The 18,662-nt window shown below is 31.5% G+C and overlaps 5 protein-coding genes across 5 annotated transcripts; 3 read left to right on the top strand and 2 right to left on the bottom strand.

The window, feature by feature from the left end:
- Nucleotides 1–1,749: 1,749 nt before the first annotated feature.
- PGO_122330 (ubiquitin-activating enzyme) lies at nt 1,750–7,086 on the top strand (the record flags this gene model as incomplete). The annotated part of the gene is made up of 1 exon (XM_028689024.1): nt 1,750–7,086. One exon carries the CDS (start codon nt 1,750–1,752, stop codon nt 7,084–7,086), a length of 5,337 nt encoding a protein of 1,778 aa, XP_028544825.1.
- Nucleotides 7,087–7,536: 450 nt separating this feature from the next.
- On the bottom strand, nt 7,537–8,187 carry PGO_122320 (hypothetical protein, conserved; the record flags this gene model as incomplete). Its single annotated transcript, XM_028689023.1, has 1 exon — nt 7,537–8,187. One exon carries the CDS (start codon nt 8,185–8,187, stop codon nt 7,537–7,539), a length of 651 nt encoding a protein of 216 aa, XP_028544824.1.
- A 2,305-nt stretch (nt 8,188–10,492) lies between these two features.
- Nucleotides 10,493–11,197, top strand: PGO_122310 (hypothetical protein, conserved; the record flags this gene model as incomplete). The annotated part of the gene is made up of 1 exon (XM_028689022.1): nt 10,493–11,197. The coding sequence occupies one exon, from the start codon at nt 10,493–10,495 to the stop codon at nt 11,195–11,197; it is 705 nt and encodes a 234-aa protein (XP_028544823.1).
- Nucleotides 11,198–12,195: 998 nt separating this feature from the next.
- PGO_122300 (hypothetical protein, conserved) lies at nt 12,196–13,341 on the top strand (the record flags this gene model as incomplete). Its single annotated transcript, XM_028689021.1, has 1 exon — nt 12,196–13,341. One exon carries the CDS (start codon nt 12,196–12,198, stop codon nt 13,339–13,341), a length of 1,146 nt encoding a protein of 381 aa, XP_028544822.1.
- Nucleotides 13,342–14,069: 728 nt separating this feature from the next.
- PGO_122290 (hypothetical protein, conserved) lies at nt 14,070–18,014 on the bottom strand (the record flags this gene model as incomplete). The annotated part of the gene is made up of 1 exon (XM_028689020.1): nt 14,070–18,014. The coding sequence occupies one exon, from the start codon at nt 18,012–18,014 to the stop codon at nt 14,070–14,072; it is 3,945 nt and encodes a 1,314-aa protein (XP_028544821.1).
- Between the last annotated feature and the right edge of the window lie 648 nt (nt 18,015–18,662).

The raw sequence follows: 18,662 nt of genomic DNA, 5'->3' as shown, positions 1-18,662 counted from the left end.
CAAAAAATTGAAGCAAAAAAAATGAGACAAAAAATGAAGCCAAAAAATTGAAGCAAAAAAAATGAGACAAAAAAATGAAGTCAAAAAATTGAAGCAAAAAAAATAAACCATGAAAAATAACCTCTCACAAGTTAAAAAATAAACGGGGGTGAAGCATTGGAGAAATATTGGAAATTCGCTAAAAAAAAAAAATAATAATAATGAATGGTCATATTCGCCTGAACAAGCAAGATTAAAAAAAAAAAAAAAAAAAAAAAAAAGGAGAATCATTGGAGAAATAGTGACAGTAGAATACGGTAAAAAAAAAAAAAAAAAATGAATAAAAAGCTAACACATTTGCCTGAACAAGCAAGGTCAAAAAAAAAAAAAAAAAAAAAAAAAAAAAAAGAAACAAAACAAAACAAAGCAAAGCAAAATAAAATAATCATATTGACTATTCCTTTATAAATTTCGCCAGTTTAAAGAAAGAAAAATGAGGATTTATCTTACTTGCGCGATAAAAAGAACATAAATGCTGATTAACATAAATAAGTGAGTTTACACAATTAGAAAAAAAAAAAAAAAAATCATAGAGAAAAACTAAGGAAAAACCAAAGAAAAACCAAAGAAAAACCAAAGAAAAACCAAGAGAAAAAATGACATGATTGAATATCATTGGAGAAGCTTGTATTCTTCGCTTATTCAAACATATGCCGGACGTGTATTAGATCGAATGTTTAACTGTTTTAGATGAGAAAGAGAGGAAAAAAGTATATAGAAGTATATCGCAAAAAAAAAAAAAAAAAAAAAAAAAGAGGTGGACAACTTCATAGGCAGCAACTTAAAAAAGAGAAATAGTGTAAAATGAAATGGAAAAAATAAGCCAAAATAAAAGAAGCCTGTATAACCCCCCCAAAAACAACCAAAATAAACCTAAACAAATCAAAATAAACCCAAACAAAACAAGGTAAAACAAAATAAAGCTTAAACAACATTTATGAACAGATATATGAGCTGTGGAAGCCACCTACACACATACCTACTGACACATATACTCACTCCAAAGGGGGAAACCTCAAGTAAACACACGAAAGAACGAGATACAAATGACAGAATGAATGTATGCAAACAAAGATCAATCACTGCAGAGTTGCAAAAATGAAAAGATGAAATGTTTACTTAATGCTCTCTTTAGGAAGTTATTATATTGCATATGACACTTTCATATGAACAACATTTTCATAAATCGAGAGAAGAGGAGAGGAGGGGAAAAAAAAAAAAAAAAATAAAAAAAAATAAACAAATAAAATAAAATCAGAGAAACATGTTAACCGATTAGATAAAATGTATCAGTCGGATATGCACATATAGGGGCACATCATCCATGCCTTATTTTACACGTCTGTGTGTAGAGAAGTGTAAGCAGAAAATAACTAGACGAAAAGGAGGGGAAAAAAAAAAGGAAATATGAGTTTAAGAGGACTAACTATGAACAGAAATTAACAATTTCTGTTTTTACACCATCACCCCCGAGAAGTGGGTTAAAAGATGGACAAGAAAAATAAAATTTAATTTTTTTTTTTTTTTTTTTTTTTGCACAACTCATCATGTGCCAGAATAAGGAAAAAGCATTTTTTCAGGGGCATTGATATTTTTTCTTCTCTTTTTTTTGTCCTTTTTTTTTGTTCTTCTTTTTTCCCTTTTACATGCCGTAGCTTCCTTTTTTTTTCATTACATTTTTTTTTGACCCTCTCCTATGATGTTAAAACTATGAATCTCGCTTGGAATTTTTTCTGCATTTCTATCTTTTTTGTCATATTACACAAAACAAGTACGTCCATTTGTCGCACATTAAGTTACAACACGGTTAAGATTAATAGTTGGAATATCAGAATTCCAATTTATAACGATTTTAACAGGAAGGATAATCTACAAAGGAAACATTTCGCTATATTAAAAACGAAAGAGAAAAAGAGAGTGCACCATTTAAACAAACTATGTAGCATCATACAAATAGAAGAAGGAAAAAACAAAAAACGGGAAAATGGTTCTTGTTCAAAGAAGAATTACTTAAATGAAAATGTAAACAAAGGTTTTAAAAACTGGAATATAGAACATCAGAAAGAAGGATACCTTACTGATTCGTCTAATGAAGAAACACAAAAAAAGTGGCTGCAATTGGGCACATGCATTTCGAATGGAGAAAGGAATAAAATAGTGCAAGATAAAAATGTCCACACTAGGACTGATGATGAAAAGGGGATAATAGATAAATCGAATAATCATGAAAAGTTGAGTTTTAAGACAAATTATAAAAATGAGAAAAAACACAATCTTAATAGTATTGATATGTTGCAGAAGGAAAAAAAATATAACAGACAAATATACACACATGGGTATAAGGAAGAAAAAAAAATTCGTAAAAGTAAAATATTAGTGATTGGGTTAAATGGAATAAGTAGCGAAATTTGCAAAAATTTAATTCTATGTGGAGCGAAAGAAATAGGAATTTATGATAACAACATTTTAAGTATAGACGATGTAGATAATCTCTTTTTTTGTGATCAAAAATGTATAAACAAAGAAAAAAAAAGTTTTGCATGTGTTCAGAATATGCGTAATCTCAATGACAATTGTAAAATTGAAGTTATCACAAAGCTAGATCATAATGTACAAAAGTACGACGTAGTTGTATCTGTAAATCAAAAAGAAGAATTTAATGTAAAATTAAATAATCTATGTAGAGGAGGAAACAGCAAGAAAAAAAAATTAATTAAATTTATTTGTGTAAATACTGTTGGACTATTTGGTCGAATTTTTGTCGACTTTGGAAAATTTTATTTTTCAAACTCGCATAATACTAATGAATCATATTGTATAAGCAAAATCGAATTCGAAGGAGTGGAAGAGGGGGATGATCAAATCGTGATGCATTATTTGGCTAGTTACAACAATGTCCAATTGAATGACAAGGATAGGGTATATTTGTGTGTGCAGAATGTTCATCAGAGTGTAATAAATATACCATGCGAGATTAAAGACATATGTAAGAAGAAGAAGAAAATTTGCGTATCCATTTTGCAGCGAAGAAGTTTATTATATACACTTATCAAGTATATCTTCTCCTTCAAATTTGTAAAATATATTGAAAAAATATGTCTTCTTTATAAAATCCAGCTGTTAACGAATTTGAGAAAAGTGTACGACAAAAATAGGTATAGCAAATATGTAAAGGAACTTGTTTTGAAAAATAAACGTAAAGATTACAACTTGAGCATCATAAAAATGCCTGAACAGGTAATGTTAAATTATGTAAGTTTGGAAGAATACTTAAATAATGTAAAAAAAAATGTTGATAAAGGAAAAAAATTTTCATTCTTGTCCCATTTCTTGAGATCACTTTTTTACCAACGGGCTGAAGGAAACCATGTTAGTGATGAAGAAATATGCTTTTTATCTTATGAAGAAATGATGAAAAATAAAAAAGGGGAAAAAATATTCACTCCAGATGATATTACAAAATTTCAAAATTTATGTACAAAAAAAAAAAAAAATATGAACATTCAGGTAGCAAAGCAATTTTGTTCAGCTGCTCATATTGAACTACCTCCATTTTGTATCTTTTTTGGAGCTATAGTAGCACAAGAAATTTTAAAAGGAGTAACACATAAATTTAAACCCATTTATCAAACATTTTTTTTTGATAAAAGGGACTTATTTCCTTTTTCCAATATTTCGAATAAATACCACGGAAGATACATGCACCAGCTGAACTTTTTTGGACCAAAATTTCAAAATTTTCTGAACAATATGAACATATTGTTAATCGGGGCAGGTGCCCTGGGATGCGAATTTTTGAAGCTCCTCGCGCTAATGGGACTTTCTTCCCATGAAGAAAAGACTAAGGATGGGATGCTGTCAGGAAAATTGTGTCCACACAGAAGAAAAACCAAACGGACAGGCCAGACGTGTGATGACAAAGGGGGAGAAAAAGGGGAAGCAAATGGGGGAGAAAAAGAAGGAGAAAATGGGGAAGCAAATGGGGAAGAAAATGGAGAAGAAAATGGGGAAGGAAATGGGGAAGAAAATGGAGAAGAAAATGGAGAAGAAAATGGGGAAGGAAATGGAGAAGAAAATGGAGAAGAAAATGGGGAAGAAAACGGAGGAGGGCTCATCCAAGTTGTGGATTATGACTTGATTGAGGAGTCCAATTTGTCTAGACAATTTTTATTTACGACCAAAGATGTGGGAAAGTTGAAGTGTGAAGTGGCTGCAGAGAATATTAAAAAGTTAAACGGAAATATAAACTGTGGTTTTGTGAAAATGAAAGTGAATGAACATATCTTGGGGAATCGAAATATGTTGTTGAGTTGGTTTTTCCTTGAAAAAGGAAAAGAACAAGGGGGGGAATCTCGAAGAGATCTAACTAGCCAAAGTAAGGGCACACCTTTTAGCTGTTCGAAAGAGGGTGTCAGGAAAATGAGTGAAAAAGAGAAACTCCGAAAGAGACATAAAATATCCCCATTAATTTGCATTCTATGTTTGGACAATTTTAAAAGCAGAGCTGTATGCGACAGATTTTGTGTGATGAATTCGATTCCATTTGTAGAAGCAGGGATAGAAGGATTAAAGGGCAGTAGCCAAATAGTCATTCCCTTTTCAAGTGAAACATATACGAGCAATTCGTTCGAAAATGAAAATGATGAAGAGAAAAATAACTCGTGCACAATAACGTCTTTTCCAAGACATCCAAAACATGTGATCGAATTTAGTAAAAGTGTTTTTAATAATTATTTCTTTGATAATGTCATAAAAATGAATAATTTTTTAAATGATCCTGTATATTTCATTGGTCAACTGTGTAACTATGACAATGTAAGTAATTTGATTCATTTTTTAAAATTGACAAAAATATATTTCAACCTGAACATAGAAAAAAATGTTCAGATTTTATGGAATAGCATATTTGTACATAACATTATACATTTGCTAAAAAATAACGAAAAAGAAATGGACAAATATTTTGAAGAATTAGAAAAATTACCACAACCAGTTTACTTTAATGAACAAAATAAAAATCATGTCTTATTTTATCAATGTGCTGTTAATAATTTTAAAAAAATTTTTAAAAATTTAACGAAAATTGTAACAGCTCAGAAAATCAACAAAGATCATATTTTTTTTTTTAAAAATCAACAACAAGATAGGAAAAAAAAACACAACTTTGAAGAGACACTAACTCAGATAGTACAAAATAACAATCTACATGTGGATGTGAAGCGGCTCGTATATTTCCTCTCAGTAATACGAAAAAATACGAATGAAAACTTTTATGAAACCCTTGAAAAGGAACTTTTTGATCTTTTTAATAACCCTGTTTTTATTTCATCCCTAAGACATGTGCAGCGGTGGAGGGTCCGATCGAATGTGAAGGATTCAGAAAATCTGGGCAGGGTAAATTTCCAAAGTGGGGTTAATAATTTGACAGGGTGTGGTGATAAGGCAGAGAGTGATGAGCCGGAGAGGGGCTTGAAAGAGGTGGGAGTTTTGACCCCACTAATATGCAATCTGCAGGAGGACAATGAAAACATTAATTTCGTTTTTAGCCTGACCAACATACGAAATGAAAATTATAATTTCCCTCAATTAGACATTTTGGAATTTTTTAAAATATGCAATAATATTGTGCCCTCAATTGTAACTGTGGTGTCAGCTATCTCTGCTCTAGCGTCTTTGGAGCTGTACAAATTGGCTCACTTGATGCAACAAGGGGAGGAGAAGGAGCAGCAGAAGGAGGAAGAGGAGACGAAGGAGAAAGAAGAGCAGAAGGAGAAGGAAGAGCAGAAGGAGAAGGAAGAGCAGAAGGAGAAGGAAGAGCAGAAGGAAGAAGAGGAGACGAAGGAGGAGGTCATAAATGGACAAGAAAAGTGGATAGAAGAAGAAACAGTATTCACCATTGACCAAAGTAAATTTCGTGAAGAGAAGTTTAAAGACATAACAATTAGTATGCACGGAAAGCAGGTGTATATTATAAAAGACGGAAAAATTTTGTTTCATTTTTTTAATGTACCATATGACGAATGGAAAAATATGTCAGTTGTTATGAAAAATCACTATATTAATTTGGAGGATAACTTTTTTACACACTCACAGCTCAACAGTGTATATCCTCCTATGTTATATAGTAATGCATCTACAAGTATGATGAAGACATTTCAGTTTTCCATTTGGAATTACATTTATATAGATATTTACACCAAAGGCAGAAAGAAGAAGGATCAAGATCAAGAGAATTGTTGTGCAGTAGGAAGTTGTGGATTTCCCTCTTCTCTCTTTAATGACGGAATGTTTGTTTCATCTGAACAGTTATGGTGGCGTGTAGAGGAGCACTTGGCCCATGTGAAAATTTCCATTCAGGAACTCAGGAACGGGTCGATCCAACCTTCTTCCCATACTGTGAAAGAAGCAATAAGACTAGCTGAAGAAATCATCAAAGATCTCTATACAATGAGGACCGAACTTAGAAACCGTTTCCACAAGGGACACACCACCAATGTTGCAACTAATGAAACATTTTTGCAAAAGTCTCTAAAACACATTGATGATACTAAAAGAAATCTATGCTTAACATTATCGAGTATATCAAATAAAGAAAAGTATTATAAATTAAATGAAGAAAATATATTATCCAATGCAATGCAAAGATTGAAGAAGGTAAAAGTTATTACGAAACAAATGATTAAACAATCCAAATCACACATTAATATTATGAAGTATGAAAACAAAGATGACATAACATTGGATGAAGTTGTAACATCCCTTGAGCTACTTTTCAATATGTCCATTCAGACAATTGCTGTCAAAGACAAAATAATTTACACAAAATTTCAATTGCCATCTTTGAGATATTCAGGGAAAAAAAGTCTTTACAATATTTTAACTGAACTCTTCAAGCAAGAGCAAGAGCAAAAGAAAGAGCCGGAGATATATACCTACACACTGAACATTTTTGCTACAGATAATGGGGAAAATCAATCCGAATCAGAGGAAAAAAATGAAATAATTTTCCCTGATGTTCAGGTGAATGTACATCATCATCAGAAATAGTTTTTTTTTTTTTTTTTTTTTTTTTTTTTTTTGTCATCATATTATTTGTTACCTTTTTTGTAAATTTTTTTAAACGTTTTAATAACATAAAAAAAAAAAAAAAATAAATATATAAAGTACGAGAAACGGATAAAGCATGTTAAAAATTGATTGTGTAAACAATACACACCATAAACACGAAAGGATGGACATGATGATGTCACATGTAATGAAAGCATTTTTCAAAATAAAAAAAAAAAAAAAAAAAAAAAATATACTATCTCCCCCCCAAACTTCTTCTGGTTCAGATGTGACGAAGCAAACTTGGTAAAAGGAATTCAAAATTTATTTACATTCAAATGTACCACATGAGGGATATCCCGAAGGTTTTTTTTTTTTTTTTTTTTTTTTTTTAAAAAATCGCTGGGAAAAAAAAAAAAAAAAAAAATATTTTGGGGGAGGAGCCACAATTTAAATAATTTTCTTGGATGTGAAAAATCGCTTAAAATAGAAATCCTGAATAATAGCAGCAAAAATAATTATTAAAATATTGATTAAGGAGAACCACATAAGGGTATCGTTTAACTTATCACTGGATTTTTTTTCATTTTCTTCTGAAGCTTTAATTCTTTTTAAGTTGATATGAAAGTTATTCATTTGATCAATTATTTGTTTTAAGTACATGGTTGCTTCATTGAGGTGCTCTGATTTTGCAATTTGTGCATAATCCCGTGCTTCCGTTCCATGTTTTATTTCGAAATAAACATCCATTATTTTACGTGTTTTATTATATGCACAAAATGAATACGACGTTGAATAAAAAGTTGTGAAGGCAGTTTTTATGTCATGTTCATTAAGTGTCTCAAATATTGCTTGTCTTTTTTGTGGATTAAAATTTCTTTCATTCACATCAATGTCATATATAAATATAGACACTGGAGTATTTTTGTTTTCTGTCTTGAATTTTCCTACTACCAAGGTATCTTTATTTATTCGTTCTTTTATGCACTTCATTTTATTTGGTTTCACTGTCACGTAAATTTCTATGCAACCAAAAACGGGTAGGTTTACCAGAAATATCCCTACCAGCAGCCCGATCAGGTGGAAAATTCGCAGCATCATTTCTGTGTGTGTGTGTGTGGGGGGGGGGTGGGAGAGCTGAGCACGTGTTTACATTCGATTTGATTCTTGATTTGTCTTCTTTAGTTTGTGTTTACATTCGATTTGATTCTTGGTTTGTCTTCTTTAGTTCGTGTTTATACTCGATGTGTTTCTTGGCCCTAAAACACAAGCATTCAGAAACGTGCATAAAAATGTTTGACTTCTCAATTTGTCTCCTTCCCCCAAAAGCGTATACAAAATGTGGGTAAATTACCACTTTTTTTCAATATCTACAAAGTTTTTTTTTTTTTTTTTTTTCTTTCCTTTTTTTTTCTTCTGTTCTATGCACGTTTCAATGTTTACGCTTTTATTTTGTTATGCATATGATAAAATCGTTTTCTTGTCACTTTGCTAAAACTTATGATAAAATCGTTTTCTTGTCACTTTGCTAAAACTTATGATAAAATCGTTTTCTTGTCACTTTGCTAAAACTTATGATAAAATCGTTTTCTTGTCACTTTGCTAAAACTTATGATAAAATCTTATTGTGTGACAAAAAAACCTGTTGCTCGTTTTAGAAGATGTCTGAGGAAATTCCATAACAAAGTACTTTTCAATTATGTATGCAACTATTTACTACTTTTTTTTTTTTTTTTTCCCTTTTTTTTATTCTGTGTAATATGTCCACTTACCTTTTTTTTTTTATTCTTTACCTTCACCAAAAAGGAAAAAAATACAACAGAATGAAGCATAACAATAAAGTAAAAAATAAAGGGGTGTGTGGATGTCACGGCTATGCAAAGTAAAACTGCATATATACTAATACACGTAAGTAAGCAAAAAAAAAAAAAAAAACTGTATAGACAAAAATAGCAAATACTAAAAAAAATAACATTTATATTTACCCAAGCATAAGAGTGATTTTCGTTAAAAAAAAAAAAAAAAACTTCATAAAAAAGTTCTTCATTCGCAGTTGCAAGAGTAGATTGAGGAGGTGGAGATATGACAATATTGAAAATTAAACAGTGTAAATATGTGTACATGTGTACATGTATGTTTAAAGCGTATGTATATATATATATATATATTATACAAGCACATGAATGAACTTTGCATTTCACATTTCCCGGTCGTTTATGCTATGTTCACACTTTGCTCTTCCTCTCTTAGGGCTAAGAAATTCCAGTTAATGTGGAGAAAATGTTGTTTGAAACGCTTTCCTTCATTTCAAGTTTCTTCGAGTTTGTTTTTTTTTGTTGCACAGTTGGCGCACCTTCAAATTGTCCTCTCCTTCACAAAAACACGTGCATAAAAATTTGCGTAAAAAAGTGGGGTAAAAAATAAAGGTAAAAAAAAGTGCGTAAAAATGTTTACCCCTCCTCCCCCCCCAAAAGGCAAGCACTATAGAATACAAAAATCTAAACTCTCGAAATTTCGCCAAGTTAAAATAAAATATCTTCCCTCTAATACCACCACTAAGTGTCCCCTAAAATATAAATGAAGGGAAATGAACTTTATATGCATGTATATATAATTACCATATAATAACATGCTAGATGGACTTAACTCGCGTTCTCATACTATGCTGCTCTCGATTGCAATTTAGTATAACTAACGTTTGTCGGTACAATGTAACGAGAGAAAAAAAAAAAAAAAAAAAACCTTGTGAGAGTGGTTGACTTGGCATAACAGATGAATTAAAAATATAAAAATAAACGTAACAAAACTTTTTAAAAAGTTTTCGCCCAAAAAACAACTACAGGTTGGGGAAAGGAGAAAACTTATATTGCAAAAAAAAAAAAAAAAAATGTTCACTGTTGATTTAAAAATTATGGCTTTTACATTATAATCCAAAGGAGACGACCAACACTATCCTAAAAAGGAAAGCGTATACAAGGGGGAAAAACAGCCACAAATATGTGTATACATAAACGTGTATGAATATATATATACATATGCATACCTTTTTTTTTTTTTGCTCCTTTTTCCATACCCCTCCCCAATCCAAACGAAGCAACATGTCTTCAAACTAACTTGTTAGGAGAAAACGTGGAAAATAAGCATAATTTGTAAGAAACAAATGTGAATTCAAAATTTTCTCCATAACAATAGAGAAGTAACAAAATTGTAGAAGAATATAATTTAGCACACTTAGTAAAAAAAAAATTTCGCCAAAAGTACACATTCCTTAATGTTTCCCAACGCTCAGAATAATCAGCTCCCACAGGTAGCGCTAGGGACCCTAACAAACTTGTCACAACCAGCAGTATCAGTTCCATCGACAAGCATACCTTTCTCTCCTGCTGGTTTATCCTGTCTACAACAAATGGTGGATCCATCCATAAGTTATGAAGAAAAGGAAGAACATATAATAAAGGGAGAAAAAGAAATTGTACAAGAATTAATAGAAAATAAAGATTACATCTGCTCTTGGTGTTTTGATGTATTAAAATATGAATTAAAAAATGAGAAATTTGATTACATTCCACCATTGCTTCAATCTTTACATGAAAAAGGATTCAGGATTCCACTTTTCGTTAAATGGATGAAACTTAACGATGTAAAAGATTTGGGTTCCTATGATTATAATGCATACGAATTAAATGGGTGTATAGGCTGCTTAAATAAAATAGATATATTGGATATGCGTCATTATGCCTTAGAAAGTTCTCTTAATGATAAAAGATTTCATCCTATTACTTTAAAAAATATTCCATACTTAATGGTTACAATAACATATTTATTTAATTTTGAAAAATGTAATCATGTATACGATTGGACAATTGGAAAACATGGAGTTAGCATAAACTTTGTTGTAAACAAAAGAAAATACTCTTCTACATTCTTACCTGAAGTAGCCCCACAACACAACTTTGACCATAAAACAACGATTAAAAAATTAATAAGAAAAGCTAACTACAAGGGAGAAATTAATGATGACCTGTTGAAAATTATACAAGTTGAGCGCTACGAAGGTGTAAGCTGCAGTCTCACCTACACGGATTATCAAAAAAGTAAGAGGATGTACTAGAGGCAAGTAATTAAAAAGGGAGGATGAAAATGAAAACCGTTTGCGAAATGTACAAGAAATGGAAATTATCGTCTCATCTGCTTTAGTTTTTTTTTTTTTTTTTTTTTTATTAACTGTGTGAATGTTTGCTCTCAATCCTGTTTCTGTTTACTTCAAGGATTTTTTTTTTTTTTTTTTTTTTTTTTTTCACATTGCTTAAAATGTTTTGCTTATCGAATGAAAAAAAAAAGGAAACTTCCAATTGGGATGATCATGTTAAAATTTTACACTTATATATAAATAATACAGAAAAAATGATTCAAGTATGTTTTTCTACCCCTCTCTTCTCATATCACCTTCCCCATGATCTCGTAATGTAGAAGCGAACCTTTTTGTGTACAACATGTTGTGTAATCTGTACTTGTGCTAATTGAAGGGAATAAAAGTAAATGAACAAATATATGCATATATATGAGAACACACAAATGTGTATGTAAATAAATAAAAAAGTTTTCACACATTTCTTCAAATGTCACCATGGCGTCATCATCCTTCCATTTTTGGAAATCACCCCAACGGGGTTACCTAAAAAAAATTACATTCCTTGTTTTCACAAAAAAGAAAAAAAATGCACATGTGGTTTGTGCCTGAACAGATGAATTTTTTTCTGAACATTCAGGCAAATTAGGTGGAAAAAAAAAAAAAATAAATAAATATAAATATATAAATAAGTAAATAGCTAGATGGGCAGCCAAATGGTAAAATTTGCAAATTGTGCACAGAGGAAAACAAAAGATTGATGGATGGGATGAACTTTTTTCAAACCTAGAAAAGGGAGATTTATAGGAGAAGAAGAAAATGATCATTCCCTCAGGGAAAAACAACACGAGGGAAAACAACTGCTGGGTTAGGTTTTTAAAACAGTATTAGCTCAGATTAAGAGTATGAACATAAGGTCATCACATTTGAAGAAAATAATATATATATATATGTATATATTTTCCCCTCCGTTTTTTTACATGAACATTGTTAATAAAAAATTGGCCAATATTCCCTGTTTTTTAAAAAGATGGTTACATAGTAATAACAAGTTTACTACACGACATGTATCGAATCGTAGGAATATTGAACCTTATTTAAGTGAAATGAAAAAAAAAGGATATTCTGTTAATGTTTTAAGTCTAGTTATAAGTAATAATAACCTATGCTACTGCTTGTTAAAGAATAAAATTATTAAAAAAATTGGACTGATTAACATTAAGAAGGATTTCCATTCCAATGAAAAACAGGGTCCTCCTGCGACCACCAGAAAAGGAAAAAACAATTTCGAAAAGGATGTATTGAAATACAGTTATGACAGGGAAGCGAATCCCTTAAACTTTAACATACGAGAGATTCTAACAATTTTGAATTTTATAAAATTGTATTCTAATAGCGAAAAGCAGGGTGTGTCTGAAAAAACTTCGAGGAAAAAAAACACCAGTGAAGATTTCTCTACACAAGGAGAAGAAAATGATGAACACGATATGAAGCATAATGAACAAGCGAAACAAGAGGATAATCATTTAAATAATAAAGACCATGTAAAGGAGCCTGTACAACATCTTTGGAATATTCCCTCAAATGAAACAGAAGCAGGAAAAGATGAATGGATCATAGGTATCGAAAAAGTAAATGATAAATACGAGAAAAACAAAATGAAGGAAAAAATATTATCTGTGATTGTGTATTTTTTAAGTTCCATTTTTGAGTGCAAAATTTTATTTTTTTGTCCAAAAGAAGCAAGGAAATATTTCAGTACTAAATGTAATTACAGTTTGAATAGCCGAGAAGAAACATATAAATACATAAAAGATAAAGTTAAAAATTTCCCAAGTGTAAATAAAAATGATAATAATATAAACTGCTTATTCAGCGATAGTTATGTCGTAGCTTTTTATACATACCGACATTATATGCACGAACTTGTAAAGAATAACCCAACGGTATTTACATACCTCGAGACTGAGGTTCGTAGAAATAAAAGCTTTAACAATATATTGCAGGCCCTGAAAAAAATGGAAAATGAGCAATGCACGTTAGATTTCAAAGATTTACTCAAGGATAGAATTGCTCGAATTGTAGAAAAAGAATCCTACAAATTGGTTGACAAATATTTACTCTAGGGGAATTTCCATGGTATCTAATTTTGTGCCAATTTTTTTTCCCAATTTTGTGCCCATTTTTGTGTCCATTTTTGTGTCCATTTTTGTGTCCATTTTTGTGCCCATTTTTGTGCCTAATTTTACGTCCAATTTCGCCTGAACAGGGAATTAGACGCATGTGCATATTTTTGCTACGCTGTCGCTGCACACATGGGATATATTTTTCTTTTTATTAAAGCATCATATTTTTTGAAGGGAACAAATAGAAAAGAAGGGCATTTTATGAACGCATAAAAGCTGCTAGACTAATGAATTTTTTTTTTTTAAGTCATACGTTATTTCATACGTTACTTCATAAGATATCTCATAAGACATTTCACAAGTTAGTCATGGCAATATGAACACATCTACCCCTGAGGTAGTTTAGAAAAAAAAAAAAAAAAAAAAAAAAGTGTACCTAGATGTAGATCCACTTTTTTTTTTTTTTTTTTTTTTTTATAATTCTATCAAATAGAAGTCGATATATAAGTAAAAAATAAAAGAAAAGATAATGCGAGTAGGAAAAGACAGTTATAAACAAATGAATCGGCAAATTGGCGAAAAAGGGTGTGTACATAAAAAAAAAGAAACAAATTTATTTTTCCTAGAACGGTACATCCGTGTTTTGCACATGTGCATGCATCTTCGCGCGTGGTAGGAGAAACCATGTAATTATGAGGCCCTATCTGCATGCACTATTGTGACAAACATTACTCCACATATTTCTTCGTGTCGGCTACACTAATAAGCGTAGTATCAATATTCTTGGGCAAACACAAAAGTAAAATGATCTCGCTCGTGGTGATATGCAACATGTTGACACTCAAAATATTTTTCCTTTTTAACTTCATTAGTGATTGCAAAGAGAGAACTAATGAGTTGGGGCTGAGATAAACATTATGACTTGGAAACTTTTGTAGGGGATGATCTCCTCCTCTTTGGTCATTTGTCCATGGATTTGTCCCATAGTTAATCCCATCAGAATCGACAGTTTTAGACATATTACCAGTCTGTGTATCTGCTTGATCACCTCTGTATATGTGTTCCCCTGTCTGACAGTTTGTGCTGCAATGATTTTCCAATTGTGCCTTCTTCATTTGATTGATTATTAATCGGTATACATTTGCATCTTGAAAATAGAACTGTTTCATATTTAAAAAATTATACTTAAAATTGAGAGATGATAAGTAGTACTGTTTCATCATATTGGCATTGTGAGACAACAAATTTTCCAAATTAGACAATTGGACATCAATGATTAGATCGTCAAATATGTTAAGTCCAACTAATTCTACCATATTACATCCCTTCAGAAGGAAACAATATTTACAATTTAAGTGGTTGTTCATATTATTTTTTGTAAAAATTTGTTGTACACTCTTGTATTCATCAATTCCATGTACATTCTCAATTTCTTCATTCTCTGGATGACCGTTACAAATGTCTGTTTCTTTTTTTTGCGAAGTTAAATTCAACAAAATAATTTCCTTATATTCCTTGAAGTGATAATTTTTAACACATTGAGATTTGATGAAAAATATTCTATTTGTATTGTAACATATGAAGTATGTATAAATATAATTGTCCAAAGTGAAAAATAATAAGAAATTTTCAGCAACAAAGGAGTATAAATAACTACGACGTATATTTCTTTTGCTTATGTTAAAATCGGAGATTCTTAAACATGTCTGCAAATGCCCTTTTAAACATTTAAAAAACAAATATACATTTTTTTCGTTATCTGTGCATATTATTAACTTCCCATTATTATACTTTTTAAAATTGCATATAATTCTATCCACTTGTATTTCTTCTTTTACTTTTTTCTTCTTAATGTTGTAAATGACTACGTGGTATGTATGCATATGTTCACGTAAATTCATATTCTCCTTAATCTCACTTCCATGCACATGTTTACGCCTTTCGTATGCCTCATCCTTGAGAAAACCATGCCTTCCTCTCCTTCTCGATTGGTCCACTTCATCCGATTCGTTCACTTCATCCGATTCGTCCACTTCATCCGATTCGTCCACTTCATCCGATTCGTTCACTTCATCCGTTTCATTCACTTCATCCGTTTCATTCACTTCACCCGTTTCATTCACTTCATCCGATTCGTCCACTTCACCCACTTCACCCGTTTCATCCACTTCTTCCCCATGCACACGTCGTGGGCTCTGCCTGATTAACGACATGACGACAAGATTATCATTCACAAAAGCAAAGTCATACACTTTAAGAAAATTCAAATTCGCGAGATCATAGTTGTAGATAGAGAGGTCCTCTATGTTGAAGTGATATATGGAAAAATTTTTATTCGTTTTGCATGCAATTTTAGTTGACATATCGTTTATTACACAAGAGTTAACAAATTCATTTTCTCCAAAAGAAATATTAGCAATGTGTTTGTAATTGCCCACACCAATGTGTTCCAAGTCATGATGTGAAATTAATCCTATATCCAGGGCATTTTGTTTTTCCTTGTTGCTTCTGCTGGAGGAAATGAGACAACTATTATAGTGAATACTTATTCCTCTTGTGTGCGTAGAAAAAATGGTTTTCATATTTTTCGCAAAGTACACATTTCTATTCATCTCTACATTTCCAATTGGAATATATTTCTTGACATTATTTAAAAAGTCGTAATGACAGAATGTCATATCATCACTTATACTCAGCACACTGATACCATTTAAACAAACGATACGTATTATATCAGAAAGGTGTGCTGATTGTTTATTCATGAGGTACCATTTTTTATTGGATCCTTTTCTTTCTTTTACTACTTTGTTCAGGAAGAAATGTTGCTCTATCCCTATGCCAACATTTTTCCTCCCCTCCATTTTTGTGTCCATTTTTGTGTCCATTTTTGTGTCCATTTTTGTGTCCATTTTTGTGTCCATTTTTGTGTCCATTTTTGTGTCCATTTTTGTGTCCATTTTTGTGTCGTGCTTGCCTTCACGAAGAGCCATCATATAATCACCAACATTAAGATCCTCTGAATTCGTGGAACACTTTGCCAGAGCAGCATAATTTTGATTCCCATTTACGTTGGAGGTATCTTGAGACTGCAAAGATGTACATGCATATTTATTAACATGCCTATCTACTCCAGCAGTAAAGATGTAATTTTCATTGTATGTCTTCGTTATAGAAACGGATTTGTAAAGATGATTATTAAAAAAGTATTTAACACTAAATGTTTTGTTATCAAAAATGATTAATGACCCACTATTATCTACACATGCAACTTCATCCGTTTTGTACACGTATATTACATCCCAAATGATAGAATTTTTATTAATACTTTTAAATTCTCCTTCACAACATTTATTTGTAATGTTATACTTGTATATTGTAGAATTTTCACTTCCCAACAGAACATAATGTATGTAACTATTATACGATTTTTCTATCTCTTGGATTTTATTTCTCATATAGTTTTTTCTATTTCTTTTTTTTCTTACATTAGAATTTGTCACAACATTATCCAGTTTATTAATCGAATCGGATAGGCTCTCCTCCATATCGGTAGTCACATCTCCACTTGATATCATTTTTTTTCTTTTTCTCTCTTTCATTCTGTTCGATTCGTCCTTTTCTACATTATGTAACAACACATCTCGATCTTTTAGAGTATCCATGAAGTATAGACATACCAACTTTTCTTTGCACTTAAATTTGTTCATTACAAATATGTTAAACATGTTTCCTACATGTCCATCATCCATTTCGTCTTTGCCTCCTCCCTCTTTCTCCTTCTCCTCCTCCTTTTTCGATATTTGAAATATATATCTCATATCTGAGCAATAATTTTTCTCGCTAATCTTCTCATCACTTTCTATGTCTTTTATTTTTTGTGATGATATATCCTCCTCTAGGTATGTCGAAAGGTCATTCGATAATTTTATTTTTTTTGGACTTGGTTCTTTCACATCTGTATTTTGCACCTCCTGTGAATCTTCATCACTTGAGGTATACACATACGATTGGGTAATATTTTCACAAGATTCATCGTCCTTATGATTAGAATTAGTATCGTTGTCGCTGCCAATAGTAGCAGATGTACTGTGCTTCTCTTCCCTGTAGAACCTGTCGAAACAGTTGTACATCTGGTTCTCTACGTTTCTATATATATTGTACAGGTAAAAATAGCCATTCAAATTCGTGATACCAAAATATTGAAGACTATTATTTAGCTTAGAACAGGAAATACTACCATTGGTTGAAATGCTATGTACAATATTTTGAGATTCCAAATCGTATATCATTATATGACCACACAGGGTCGAAATTATAAGTAGGTAATCTTTGTATTCGTTATGCAAAAATAAATGCTTCTTTTTCTTGTTCTTCTTGCTTATCCACATAATTGATTTAATGGAACCACGAGATACATGTAACTGAAACAAGTAAATAAATTCTTTTTTTAAAATCTTATATATGTATATTATTCCAAACCCATCACATATGCACATATACTTTCTGCATGGGGATATTTCAATTGTCCTAAGTTCTTTCTTTTCATTCTCGTAAAACTTGAATTCGGTAAAATTCATTCTTACTTGTTCATACTCACATCTACTTCTGAACACATTTTCTTCAGGTTTTCCCTGCCCTTCGGGCTCTCCATTCACGGGGTGCAATACGCCCATTCTGCTTCCTGGAGCGCTAGGCCCTTCACTTCAATATGGCCACTTTAATATGACCACTTTAATATGGCCACTTCAATATGGCCACTTTTATATGGCCACTTCAATATGGCCACTTTTATATGGCCACTTTAATATGACCACTTTAATATGACCACTTCGTTACAGCCACTCTAATATGATCCCCTTGCGAATGACTCTTTACCCTCGTTCTTTTAAGATCAAGCTGGAATGGTAATTCTTTGTGTACTCATTATCACCCCTAACGATGTGGGTTTTTTGCTTCTCCTCCTTTTAATTATGACGTGGAACTATGACGACGCAAACTGAATGTTCTTTATTTTGTGCACCAAGTCAATTGGTTAATGAGGTGCATACATTTACATATACACATATGTACACTTTATACATATGTATGATTCACCTCATTCGGCACACTTTAAAAAAAAAAAATGAGATTAATCAGGGGAACGATGTTTCCTGTATTGCACCCCCTTTAACAAGTCAGCAAAGAATTCGTCCTCGTTCACCCGATTGACCTATTTGATCTCTTTTTCACCCCGTTGACCTATTTGGCCTGTATAATTTGTAGCAAAAGCAGAATGATATAATAATTCTTACATGTTTTGTTCATTGGTTTGTCTCTTGACA

Source organism: Plasmodium gonderi (assembly GCF_002157705.1).
Source record: "Plasmodium gonderi DNA, contig: Chr12, whole genome shotgun sequence".
Taxonomy (NCBI): domain Eukaryota; phylum Apicomplexa; class Aconoidasida; order Haemosporida; family Plasmodiidae; genus Plasmodium; species Plasmodium gonderi.
This window is presented reverse-complemented; position numbering and strand designations above follow the sequence as displayed.